Here is a 14,310-nt window from a genome sequence, read left to right as displayed (position 1 = left end):
GGTCTTCCCAATATTCATTTGGAGAAAATTCTTACTAATCCACGATGTCAGACAGGCAGTCTGGTACCACAGAAGAGATTGTGGAGTTGAGGGAAGTGGTGGATAGGTTGAGCTGAGTGTCGTCAGCATTTATCTGGAAGCTGACTTCAATGGATGATATCATTGAGGAGCAATATACAGTAGATGAAGAAGAGCAGGGAGCCAAGGAGGGTGGGCAAGGATGAGTCTTTGGAGAATGATGAAGGTGGCCATGCAGGGATGGGAGGAAATGCCATTGCTGGAGATGTACTAGCTGTGTTGGAATAGGTAGGATGGAACTGCCCTTACCTGGATTCCCAAGTTATACATGAATTCACCTCTACCTGGGTTACCTGTTCCAGTGAAATTGGAAACATAGGAGCAGATTTCTCCACCCACTGAGCTACCAAGACCCACATTGGCCAAAGTGGACTGGGAGCAGCTACTTATAGGAAAATCCACATCAAAACAGTGGGAGACTTTCAGAAGGGAAATAGAGAGAGTACAGTGCCAACATGTTCCTGTAAAGGTCAAGGGTGGGACCAACAAGCAAAGGGAACCTTGGATGACAAGGGAGATACAAAAATGCATTAGCAATAAAAGGGGGGCTTTTGGCAGTTACAAAAGACTAAAGACAGAAGAAGCCCTAGAGGAGTATAAAAAGTGCAGGGGCATACTTAAAAAAGAAATTAGGAGGGCGAGGAGGGGCCATGAAATAACACTGGCGAGCAAAATAAAGGAAAATCCTAAGATGTTTTATAAGTATATTAAGGGCAAGAGGATAACCAGGGAAAGGGTAGGGCCCATTAGGGACCAAAGTGGCAATCTGTGTGTAGAACCAGATGATGTAGGCGGGGTTTTAAATGAATTTTTTGCATCTGTGTTCACTATGGAGAAAGACGATGCAGACATAGAAATCGGGCAAGGGGATTGTGACATACTTGAACATATTAGCATCGAGAGGGAGGAGGTGCTAGCGGTTTTAGCAGGCCAAAAAGTGGATAAATCCCCAGGCCCGGACGAGATGTATCCCAGGCTGCTGTGGGAGGCAAAGGAGGAGATTGCAGGGGCTCTGACACAAATTTTCAGAACCTCTCTGGCCACAGGGGATGTACCAGAGGACTGGAGAACAGCTAATGTAGTACCATTATACAAGAAGGGTAGCAGGGATAAACCAGGGAATTACAGGCCAGTGAGCCTAACATCTGTGGTAGGGAAATTATTGGAAAAAATTCTGAGGGACAAAATTAGTCTCCACTTGGAGAGGCAAGGATTAATCGGGGATAGTCAGCATGGCTTTGTCAAGGGTAAATCATGTCTGACAAATCTGATTGAATTTTTCGAGGGGGTGACTAGGGAGGTGGATGAGGGAAATGCTGTGGATGTGGTTTACATGGACTTCAGTAAAGCTTTTGACAAAGTCCCGCATAGGAGACTGGTCAAGAAGGTAAGAGCCCATGGGATCCAGGGTGCCTTGGCGCGTTGGATCCTAAACTGGCTGAGTGGCAGGAGGCAGAGGGTGATGGTCGAAGGTTGCTTTTGTGACTGGAAGCCTGTGTCCAGTGGGGTACCTCAGGGATCGGTGCTGGGTCCCTTGTTGTTTGTGATCTACATAAATGATTTGGATGAGAATGTAAAAGGGATGATCAGTAAGTTTGCAGATGACACGAAAATTGGTGGGGTGGTAAATTGCGAGGAGGAAAGCCTCAGGCTACAGGACGCTATAGACGGGTTGGTCAGATGGGCGGAAAAGTGGCAAATGGAATTTAACCCTGAAAAGTGCGAGGTGATGCATTTTGGACGGACAAATAAGGCAAGGGAATACACAATGAGTGGTAGGACCCTAGGAAGTACAGAGGGTCAGAGGGACCTCGGTGTACATGTACATAGATCTCTGAAGGCAGCGGAACAGGTAGATAAGGTGGTTAAAAAGGCATATGGGATACTTGCCTTCATTAGCCGAGGCATAGAATATAAGAGCAGGGAGGTTATGATGGAGCTGTACAAAACGCTGGTGAGGCCACAGCTGGAGTACTGTGTGCAGTTCTGGTCGCCTCACTATAGGAAGGATGTGATTGCTTTGGAGAGGGTGCAGAGAAGATTCACCAGGATGTTACCTGGGATGGAGCGCCTCAGCTATGAAGAAAGACTAAACAGGCTGGGGTTGTTTTCCTTGGAGCAAAGAAGGCTGAGGGGGGACCTGATTGAGGTGTACAAAATGATGAGGGGCATAGATAGGGTAGACAAAGAGGAACTTTTCCCCTTAGTAGGGGGGTCAATAACAAGGGGGCATAGATTCAGGGTAAGGGGCAGGAGATTTAGAGGGGATTTGAGGAGGAACTTTTTCACCCAGAGGGTGGTTGGAATGTGGAACTCAATGCCTAAAAGGGTGGTAGAGGCAGGAACCCTCACAACATTCAAGAAGCATTTGGATGAGCACTTGAAATGCCATTGCATACAAGGCTATGGACCAAATGCTGGAAAATGGGATTAGACTGGACAGGGATGGATGGGCGGCGCAGACACGATGGGCCGAAGGGCCTCTTTCTGTGCTGTAAAACTCTATGGCTCTATGACTCTATGACATTGGTACAGCTCCTGTGGGAAGACTCTGGTGGTAACTACATTTTTTTCACGTGAATCCTATGAGAATCGTTTGGAGAATTTTCCCTGGAGTATAATTGTATCTCATCCAAGAGAGGATAGGAGAGCAGAATAGGCTTCTTCTAAGCTGACGACACCCAGCTGTACCTCGCCATCACTTCTCTCGACCCCTCCACAGTCTCTAAATTGTCAGACTGCTTGTCTGACATCCAGTTCTGGATGAGCAGAAATTTTCTCCAATTAAATATTGGGAAGGCCGAAGTGATTGTCTTTGGTCCCCGTCACAAACTCCGTTCCCTAGCCACCGACTCCATCCCTCTCCCTAACATCTGTCTGAGGCTGAACCACACTGTTCAGAACCTTGGTGTCATATTTGATCCTAAAATGAGCTTCCGACCACATATCCGCAGCATAACTAAGACTGCCTACTTCCACCTCCATAACATCGCCCATCTCCGCCCTTGCCTCAGCTCATCTGCTGCTGAATCCCTCATCCATGCCTTTGTTACCTCTAGACTTGACTATTCCAACGCACTCCTGGCTGGCTTCCCACGTTCTGCCCTATGTAAACTTGAGGTGATCCAAAACTCGGCTGCCCGTGTCCTAACTCGCACCAAGTCCTGTTCACACATCACCCCTGTGCTCGCTGACCTACATTGGCTCCCGGTTAAGCAACGTCTCAATTTCAAAATTCTCATCCTTGTTTTCAAATCCCTCCATGGCCTCGCCCCTCCCTATCTCTGTAACCTCCTTCAGCCCCACAACCCCCCGCCCCCGAGATATCTGCGCTCCTTTAATTCTGCCCTCTTGAGTATCCCTGATTTTAATCGCTCAACCTTTGGTGGCCGTGCCTTCTGTTGTCTAGGGCCCTAAGTTCTGGAATTCCCTGCCTAAACCTCTTCGCCTCTCTACCTCTCTCTCCTCCTTTAAGACGCTCCTTAAAACCTACCTCTTTGACCAAGCTTTTGGTCACCTGCCCTAATTTCTCTTTATGTGGCTCGATGTCAAATTTTTTGTCTTATAATACTCCCGTGCAGCGCCTTGAGACGTTTTACTACGTTAAAGCACTATATAAATACAAGTTGTTGTTGTTCTGCACTAACATACTGCAGTACACACAAGGCTCCAATTTACTGACTCATCAGTTAGACTAATAAGTGCACTATAGTTTTGCACGTCTTCTGAAAACGAATGCAGATTCTCTTGTATGCTCAAAAATTCAAAAAGATCTCTCCTTTTGGTGCAATGTAATGGAATAACATTGTACAAAAATCTGGGGATATAACACACAGTGATTCTGCTAATGCCAAAAGAAACAAATCAGATGATTTCTAATCTAATTTCATCCCATCGAAGACCTGTATTGTACTCCAGGCTTTGTGCCTTTAAATGCTGTTTTCAATACTCACTGCATCTTTCTGACACTAGGGGGGTGATTTTGCCAATGGGAAGCTTTTGGAGGCGGGACTCCCACTTGTCGGGTTTCAGTCCCGCCTCCAACAACTTCTGGCCAACCCACGCTATTTTCCCTTGATTGACCTTGTTAAGCCCGCCCACGGATTTTGCAGGCCAATTAAGGGGAAGCTGGTTACAGAGAACATCAACGTATGACGTTTCATCTGTCAAAAATTTTTGACAGATGAATTGTCATCGTTTGACAGCTCTGTGAAGCTGTCAAACACTGACATTCTCTGTAGTTTGATGAGGTCTTGAATTCAAGACCTCATCAAACATCTTTCTTTTGCAGAAATGAGATGGTTGTTGCATTGGAGAATGCAACGGCCATCTGTCATCTCTACCACGGAGGTGCCAGGCTCTCCGCATACACACCGACTGAAGCCTGCAGGAAGAAACAAAGGTTAAAACAAACACTTTTACTAACACTTTGCACTTACCTCAGATACTCACCTCTCCACACTTGCACCCATCACTTACCTTCACAGCACACTTTTGCACCCCCCGACCCCCGCAGACCCACTACTCGCCTCGCTGAGCTGGCGGGTTTCGGAGCCTTCGGGAAGCCCGCACTTGTGAGGGCAAAAGGGGGATAATCCTATTTTCTGCCTGTTAACTACCTGTTAACAGGCAGTTAATAGGCTTTAATCCCTTACCGCCTTCAAGGCGACGGAACCCGGCGCGGGACGGCTACCCGACTCCTGGCAAAATGGCATGGAGGTGGGTTGGGGGCGGGCTGGGCACCCGCCCCCAAATTCTACCATTTTCCCGGCAGTCCCGCCTCCCCAGGGCTGGCAAGGTCGCGCTCATAGTTGCAGTTATAACTGCATTTCACCTCTATTTTGCAGTTGCATCTTATCATGGAATGGTTACAGCACAGGAGGGCAGCCATTCGGCCCGTCGAGCCCGTGGATAAATATCAAATCCTAGATCCTTTACTTATATTCACATAGCTCCAAAGCCTAGATTTCCCATTAGGAATGATTTTAATGTCTGTGGTAACCTCACTTGGGTTACTGTTGGTGTTAAAATAACACCAATTGGAAAAATCAAGGTGCAAAGATCTTAATTCACCCAAATGTTAAAAGAAAAAGTTTAAATATAATTTCAATTATGCCTTGTGATCTCAGCAGAGTTCTCCTGAAATCAAAAATAACTTGCACGTGTACATGCAGAAGTTGTCCCAGGTGCTTAACAAAGTGGAAAGGAGTTATCAAACATGGGAAGGATTAAAAGAACATAACATAAATAGGAGCAGGAGTCGGCCATTCGGCCCCTCGAGCCTGCTCCGCCATTCAACAAGATCATGGCTGATTTTCTACCTTATCTCCACCTTCCCACACTATCCCCATATTCTTTGGTTCTCAGTATGCAAAAAGCTATCGATCCCTGTATTGAATACGCTCAATGACTGAGCATCCACAGCCCTCTGGGGTAGAGAATTCCAAAGATTCACCGCCCCTCGTCTCAGCCCTAAATGGCCGACCCCTTATTCTGAGAATCAGGAATCAGTCTCGTGAACCTTCGTTGCACTCCCTTCTAAGGCAAGTATATCCTTCCGTAGGTAAGGGGACCACAACTGTACTCTGTACTCCAGGTGTGGTCTCACCAATACCCTATATAATTGCAGGGGTGGGAACATAAACAATGCCTATCTGTTATCATCGTGGATTAGTCAAAATTTTAAGAGGCTTTTGATGGAAGGGAGAGTTAGTATGGCTAAGCGGTTTTGGGAGAGAGCGGAGAGAGGGTTGGGTGATGAGCTGTATTCCAGAGGAGCCCAGGGTATAGGCGAAGATATGTGGAAAAAGAAGATTATTTGGACCAGGTGCAGTGAGGTTGTGGAGGGATTTGAAATAGTTCATTTTCTTCTCAGCCTCACAGCAAAGAGCCCTGCAGCTCCTGTTATAGACTGGAGTGGAACGAGAGCTCCCTTGTGTCTCAGTTAATTTTATACTTAAATGGACAGAGATACATTTATGTTGTTTTTTAAAAAAAACCTTAATGGATGGGTCTCAAATGATACAACATGAACAGAAGATTGCAGTTCAATATTTGAAAATGACAGCTTACCTCTGCTTTAAGTTTATTCAAAAAAGATTTATTTTAAAGCTCTTCTGATTCCTCAGTATTCCCTCAGGTTTCTTAGCACCTCCCCTTACCTCTGGCTTGCATTTGTTTGAATCCAGCAGCTTTAGTCACTACATTTCCCATTGTCTCATTATTCTTGGGCTTTTTCTTGTCTTGTAACGTTTTACTATTCTTAAATCATCATTGATTTCAAATCATTGAATCTTTTCAGACTTTTTAGTGTTTTTCTCACTGGACTTGCCTTCCCTGAACCCCTGCCCCAGGCTTCAGGTCTTTGCAGCTCAGCAACGATTAGCTCTGATTACCATGGCGATAATTCTCATTACCAAATGGGATGCAGACTATATAGTGCTGCTTTATTTTGACTTTCCACATTAGTCTTTGAAAAACTACAGTTGTGCCCTTGTTTGTTTAGTAGGTAAATGCACTGTCTACTGTGCACTGACCCATACAGACCAGGAGCGCACCAGGTTTGATCCAGAGTGTGTGCTGTGCTAGCAGACCTCAGGTGCTTCAACCAGCCTCGCTCTCATGGATTTGGAGAGTGGAAAACTTAGCCACGGCTCCCAATCTTTTTCACTATCCATCGATCTCTGCTGGTTGTCCGTGAGCTTGACCATTTGAGGAGAGGGCATTTGAATAGCCCTCCGGCACTCATTGTCTAGCTTTACACAGGACCAAAATGGTTACTTAAACGAGGTGATGTTGGAACGGTGCAGAACTGTAACCCAAGTCATTGCTTTCAAGAAAAGAGAAGCAAGGGGGAAAGAAACATCTAGTGGAGAAAGCTGCAGGTACAGAGATGCATAATGTCATTAACAAAGTGGATTTGGTTGTGATGATGGGTTGCATGAACTCTGGTGACAGACTTAGTTGCCAAGTTGACACATGGAGCAAGGTCCAGAATGAGTGATGAACTGGTGATAGACTCGGGTCACGGGTGAATGCTGCTGTAAATGCTGGAACAAGTGCAGATTGCTTGAGGGTCATGTAGGCAAAAAAAAAAGCAGGATTAAACTACAGATAGAACATTAAGGCCAGGATTGGCATGTCTGCTATTCAGTTTTCAGTCACATTCAGAAGCGACAGCACCTTGTCTCACCAGACAAGATATTCTTTACATAAACCAGACCAACAAGGCTTACAAAATCTTCTTCGTGTCTTTTCATATCAAGATTAGAACAACATTTCAATAACAAAGCAAAATGCACAAAACAATCATTTCAAAGGGGTATTTTATAAGGTGAACTTCCAGAAGTGAAACCCAGGGGAATTTTTTTGGTCTACCCAGTCTTGATGCAGCAGATAGTGACTTGACTAGTGAGGTATACCAAGTATCTGGGAATGTAGTGTGTGTGTGTGTTGTTAAAGAGGCCCATGTAGTGATCTGAGTGGAGCCTGAATATTAGAAATAAGGAGGAGACAGCCAATTATTGCAAAACCATTGAAGATCAATAGCTCTGTTTATGCAAAGTAAAAAGGACCAGTTTCTGTATTGTGGTATTCAGGAGATATAATCTGAACTGACAGCAAAAACTTTGCCAGCAAGTCAGCTCTGTTTCCTAACAAACAATGCCAAATATATAAGGTCATCACAGGGCAGTCAATTTGTGTTGCGTACATGGAGAATGTACTGCAAATATCCAAATAATGTTACAGGCTGCTGAAAGCAGGCAAGATACCTGGAGCTGCAGGATATATTGTCTGTGAGACTTCTACCAGTATGAAACTTCGACAGGTATGAAATCCAAAGCTGAAGTGTGAAGCTTTCCACAAGCAACTTTATATTGGGGTAACTGCAACAAACTTACATTTCTAGAGCACTCTTGACATTTAAAATGGACAGAGTCAGGAAAAGGTTGGCCAAAGAAGAGATTCTGAATTAGAGTTTTGAAGATGTGGTGGTGGTTGGGGGGAGCGGGGTGGGGCAGGGTTGGATGGTGGGGGTTACAAGGCAGAGAAGGTGCTGACAGAAGGTGTTCCAGAGGGCAGGATGAAGGACGGTGAAATCGGGGGAGCATGGAACGAGAGGTAGGCTGGTGCTGGAGAATTGGATATGTGTGCCGGGATACGGGGTGGAGGAGACGACAGAGGTAGAGGGTGTTGTGGCCATGGAGGGATCTGAAGGCGAGAACAAACATCTCAAAAGTCAGTTCTCTGTAACACAGTAAGTCAGTGAAGCTTCGGGAGGAGAAGGGTGTTGGGGATGTGGGTCTTAGAGCAGGTGGGAGCACAGACCATGGCATCCTTGGTGACTACGATTGGTGGAAGCAAGAAAGCCAGAAAGGAGTGTGCTGGAGAAATCGAAGAGTGAAGTTTAGGGTTTTAATGTGTCACAGGGAAGGTAGGGGCAGAGGTGGGTAATGCTGAAAGAAATCAGCCTTGGTGACATATCAACAGTGGGGAGCAAGCTCAACTCAGGCTTTCTGACGACGTCAAGGTTCTGTAACTCTGGGCTGAGACCGAGGTGCTGCGCGCTCTTCCTTTATGACGCTCCTTAAAATCTACCTCTTGGACCAAGCTTTTGATCACCTGTCCTACTAGCTCCTTATGTGGCTCGGTGTCATATTTTGACGCTCATGTGAAGCACCTTGGGATGTTTTACCACGTTAAAGCTGCTATATAAATGCAAGTTGTTGTTGTAGCTGAGGAGGGTGATAGAAAATGGCTGCAAAATTGCAGTTCACAGCATATCGCAGGTTGATGAGTATAACTGCATTCAAAATGCTCACAAAGCCTCATGCCATCTTCACAGTCAATAACTTCCATCTCTCAGAGTTTAATTTCTACAGTCTGATGAACTTAAATTTCCCAGTTCCCCAGCCAGTTGTCTTACTCATGGCGCCACGAGTGTACAGTACACTTTGCTCTATTTTTTTCACTTACACTTGGAGGTCCAGCATGACCCGCTTGTCTTCCTCCACGTGTATCCCCCAAATGCAGTCCTGACCCTTGTCGTAGGCTTCTGGCCAATTGGGAGACAGCACAACTCCAGCTGAGTCTGTAATCTCTCCGCTGCAGACAGCTGTGATAAAACAAACATTATCAGTATCTTCAAGCAGCTGTAAAATGAACCCCAGACAGCCCACCGAGACATTACAGACGCTCTCTTAACAGTTCGGTATCATTAAGCAGCTGTTTACTTTAACTATTTTCTGCCGTCTCTTAAAGTTACTTGCATCTCCTCACCCTTATTTTTCAAGTGATTTTCTGCATGGAAATTTGTAACCTCTTAAAACCATTTAAAAAAAATAATATTTGCCAGTGTTTTTATTCCTCTTTAACTGCTTCCTCCCATCTGTAATTAGATGTCGAAGTGAGAGTCAAAATGCTTTGCCAACCACGTAGCTTGAAATGTTGCAGCAACCATCTGTGTACAAAGGCATCACCTTTTACAACGACAGCCTGCGCTAAATTTGGCAGAGTCACTAGAATGGTGAATAAGATCACTTCAGTCAAAGCCTGTATCAAGGTGCTGGCCCACACAGAATAGTCGGATGTCAGTACACAACCACAGTATGTCACATCATGAGCTTCTGATGTGGACTCTTGGGGGCGGTGTGCACTAAGCGGAGGTAGGACATCCCTGTTTCCTGAGGGCGACCGGACTCTGCCACTCTTGACCATCTCTAAGTAACCAGTTATAGAGCAACAGAAGTAGTTCCTTGGAACAATTTCCCTGGTCCGTCTTCTCCATGGAGATCTCGTGGGCAGGGGAATCTAAACTTGGATGGCAAGAAATAAATAAGGGCAAAAATATAAGATTCTTTCATGATGCTGCAGCTGAATAATTAATGCCGCTGAATGCTGGGTCTCGGGTTCAATCTCTACTTTCCTGCCTTTTCAAATCCCTGGGAGGTTACTGTGGGGAGAGGCTGTGAAGAATCAGACAGGAGATTCACTGGACGGAGATAGAGAGGGGCTGCCACACCTAGTGGCTGGTTAGACAAGAGCAGTATAGGCAAAATTACTGGCAATCTGCCCACCCAGTGCGGGAGGTGTATGGGCTGCATGCATGGCCTGTTTCCTGAATTCTCCCTTCACACACAGAATCTCCCAGCAACCTCGTGAACTCAAAACAATGGCCCAGTAATTCGGGTCCCAACGCGTGAGTAAGCACCGTGTACTCACGCGTGGGCCTGATGGAATTGCCGGTTTTCAGCATGCACAGCGCATGCACGGGAAACCAGCATTTCCGATCCTCTGAACCAAGGGGTTCAGAGGTTGAACACGTGTGTGCAGGAGTCTGCGCGTGCGCGCTGAAATTCCTTTTTTTTTACAGGGTTGCCCGCGCGATAAGGCCTCCAGTTTTTACGCGAGAAAAAAGCAGACGTAAGTACTTAGTTTTAAAAGGTAAGTGGTCTATTAATTAAAGTTAGAATTTTTTTCCCACAGGTTTATTATTTTTAAAGACTTTACAGTAAGGTAAGTGTATTTTTAGACCCGATTTGTTAAAAAATTATTTTTTTCAAAATGTTGAATAATTGTTTAAATTAGTTTTTTTTACAGTTATTAATAGTTCATTTAATTAGTGGGATGTTTTTTAAACTTTTATTTGAAGTTTAAGTACTGTTTTGGGCGCCCGGAGTTTTCATGAGTTTGACAGTTCTTACTATCAAACTCATGAATGAACTTTTGCAACCTCCGATTGGTTGCCCAGTGCTCACGTGATCCCAGCCGGCTCATCGAACTAACTACGCCGCTGGATCACGCAAGCACAGTGCGCCGGGAGCTGAACCGGGCCACTGACAGGAAATCCACGCAGGGCCAGGCTTCAACTGTCGGCGCGATATGTAAGTGTAGGTCGGGGGCTTGCACCCGCGGGAAGCCCCTGACACCAATTTCTGGGCCATTGAGTATATTAGGGGTTTCTTATTCAAGTAATGGTTTTAGCATGAAGTGGGAGTCTGAAGTTCAATAATCATTTATTAATTTTGACTTCATTTCCTTTCAGACCAGAATTTCAATAAGCTATTGTTTCAAGTAAAATATCATCCGGCAACGAAGTGTGCAAAGTATTGGACGACAAGCACGGGTCCAAGGGGCAGAACGCAGATTAAATAGCTGTTCAAATTAAGCAGGGAGGTGGAGGAGCAATTTGTGTCCATATTTGGCTCTCCATAATGTGCACCTCTGCAAATTCTGATCGTCCTCCTCCTACTTTTAATTGCACATGAGGGGTCTGCACGGCTGACCCTTCTATTTCTCACGCTGCTCCCCGTGAGGAAGTGCGTAGCCTCTATTCTCTTTCTCCCTCGGTAGTACAGCTCGGATTGAAACTTGATGTATGGGAAATGATACATCACAAGCAGGCTGGCGATAGATGCCACACACTCTCCCTTTTCTCACCTCCCATCATTCTTCCATTCCAGATGATAATATTCCTCCTGTCAATAACTCTACTGGAAATGTCATTGATGAGTATGAAATGGGAATTTCATTCTCCAGGTCTTCCCACAATAATTCCACCGGCTCAGCTTTAGCCTTCTATATGTTCTCCGCCCAGCCACAAGACATACATGCCCTGCTCCATGCCACCTTCTCACTCTAACACATTCTGTTGCTATATGCAAGCTACTCCTTGTTACTCTCCTCTGAACTAATATATACTGCCTGCATCTTACATATTCCAGAAGCAACCAGCCTCCCATCTATGCCAATCACTCACATTTTGCACAGTCAGCATTTTACACCTAGTCTATGTCCATGTTTATAAGCAAAAATCAGCAGGCAGGTAAACTTCCCACACTGCTGTGGTCAGCTCATGGGCCACCTTGCTCAGTTTTAATGCTGGCTTCGAACTGTTGCCTGGGATTGAACTCTTGCAGGAAACAAAGATGATGGCAGGAAGTGACATCGCAATAATCATGAATATGGCCTATCTTCCAGTATTACCTTATTGACACTTGGGCATTCTTGATCTCTCAGTTTTGAAAGATCAGGATTTCCCGCCCACTTAGGGTTGCCAACTCTGATAGGACCATATTCCAGGCGGTTTCATCACTTGATCTCCAACCACCCTGCCCTTACATTCCAGCCATTGGTTGACCGACATATTAATAATGTGTCAATAATGGCAGCTACCATGCCCACAATCCACTGTGCTACAGAATTTTTTTAAAATTTATTCGCACCTGGGATGTGGGCATCGCTGGCCAGGCCAGCATTTACTGCCCATCCCTAATTGCCCTGGAGAAGGTGGTGGTGAGCCACCTTCTTGAACCGCTGCAGTCCGTGTGGTGAAGGTACTCTCACACTGCTGACTTTGTCGTAGCGGTTTGGTCCAACTGAGTGTCTCGCTGGGCCATTTCAGAGGGCAGTTAAGAGTCAACCACATTGTTGTGGGTCTGGAGTCACATATCGGCCAGACCAGGTAAGGGCGGCAGGTTTCATTCCATAAAGGGCATTCGTGAACCAGATGGGTTTTTCCGACAATCCGATAGTTTCATGGTCACCATTACTGAAACTAGCTTTTTATTCCAGATTTATTTAATTAACATAGAAACATAGAAACATAGAAGATAGGAGCAGGAGTAGGCCATTCGGCCCTTCGAGCCTGCTCTGCCATTCAATGAGATCATGGCTGATCATCCAAACCCTAGCACCCGGTCCCTATACCGACAGCCATCCCACCCAAGCCCTATCCTATCCCCGTAACCCCACGTATTTAATCCCCCCTAACACTAAGGGCCAATTTTTTATCATGGCCAATCAACCTAACCCGCACATCTTTGGACTGTGGGAGGAAACCGGAGCACCCGGAGGAAACCCACTGAATTAACTGAATTTAAATTCCCCAGCTGCCTTGGCAGGATTTGAACTCACGTCTCTGGATTACTAGTCCAGTAACATAACCACTATGCTACCGTACCCCTAAACAAATTGTCAAATGTAGCAACAGAGAGTACCACCAATACATAGCCACAATTTTTCTGAAAGAAACTGATGAAAAATCCTTCACATTTTTCCACAGTTCTCTGCTAAACAAGAATGGAATGTTGATGACACTTGTAGCCCCCTCTCCCCTTGCACTTTGTCCAATTGTATGTTGTAAGTAGGTAGGCCTGTATTCAGGCCTGTTTTCCAGTTGCCACTTTTTTGGGAGGGGGGAGGGGGTCTGGGTTTGTGTTTTCTAGATTGGTAGGTATGTGTCTCTGGTTCTGATCCTACTCTTAGCACCAGTGTTAACTGGACAGAAGTGTTAGACACCCTCCTTTTCACATCCTATTATATAATATCTTCTCCTGCAGAGGATGCCTCAGTGCATACCTTCATATCACCATTCTGTGGCATGGGCCATTGGAGTTCCAATCTACTGTGGCAATACAATAGCCCTCATCATTAGCTCTTATTTTTTTAAGCATTGAAAATTGTTGCAGAACCCAATGACATGAATCAGTCATTCATGAAAGAAAGACTTATGAAATAATACTGAGCGGCCTACGGGTGGCGCTGTCCAGGGAGAGTATAAATACTCGGGCACGGGCCCAGCTTGCGCAGGACATTCTTAACAGGAACTAGTGAAGGACACAACTAGACCTCCATGTTGTAAAACAGTTGATTGAAGCTTTGTTTAATGCTTAGACCAAGTGCCTAGTAGTTTTCTTACGTCATCCATTAGTTTTGAATTTACACCACATGGAGATTAAAATTAGCAGATGAGTGCCTCTGTTAAAAGGAATTTAATGTGTTGTTAAGGGTTTGTATGCTAATCTTTGTATAATTTCAATGCCAGTTGACCCCACCCCACCACAAATTAATAATGTGCCTCTATCATAGCTTCTTCTCTCCAGCAAAAGCTTCCGTTACCTCAGTTGCTTTGCATTACGGCTTTAGATGTATCACTTCATGATGGTGTTAGCAGATATACGGGAGCATTTTTCTTACAAGGCTTAATCATTATTATTACACAGCCAGGCTCCATAGCTGTGCAATGTTCAGTAACTGATAGAAATACACTACAGTGCTATCATTTTCTGAACTGCTAAATGGTTTACAGGCTCGCCAAGAGAATTATTACTTATTTAGTGCAGTGGCTGGGGATAAGTGATTTACTGGTGCAACAAAACAATGGAAGGGGCATTCTTCTGCCACAACACTCACACCTCCTGCCGAAGGACTGATACTATATTAGAAAGCCCA

At 45.2% G+C, this 14,310-nt stretch overlaps 1 protein-coding gene across 3 annotated transcripts in view; it reads right to left on the bottom strand.

Annotated features, from left to right (window-relative positions):
- sez6b (seizure related 6 homolog b) overlaps nucleotides 1-14,310 on the bottom strand; it is a 996,456-nt gene that overhangs the window by 186,536 nt on the left and 795,610 nt on the right. For all 3 annotated transcript variants that reach the window (XM_085965010.1, XM_085965009.1, XM_085965011.1), the window contains exon 9: nucleotides 9,055-9,193. In XM_085965010.1, coding sequence (XP_085821136.1) covers nucleotides 9,055-9,193 — 139 coding nt within the window. The remainder of the gene's footprint in view (nucleotides 1-9,054; nucleotides 9,194-14,310) is intronic.

The sequence above is a fragment of the Somniosus microcephalus genome, chromosome 22 (genome assembly GCF_052327205.1).
Source record: "Somniosus microcephalus isolate GS21.2 chromosome 22, FLI_Smic_1.0, whole genome shotgun sequence".
Lineage (NCBI taxonomy): Eukaryota > Metazoa > Chordata > Chondrichthyes > Squaliformes > Somniosidae > Somniosus > Somniosus microcephalus.
Note: the sequence above shows the minus strand (reverse complement) of the source record. Positions and strands in the feature narration are given on the sequence as shown.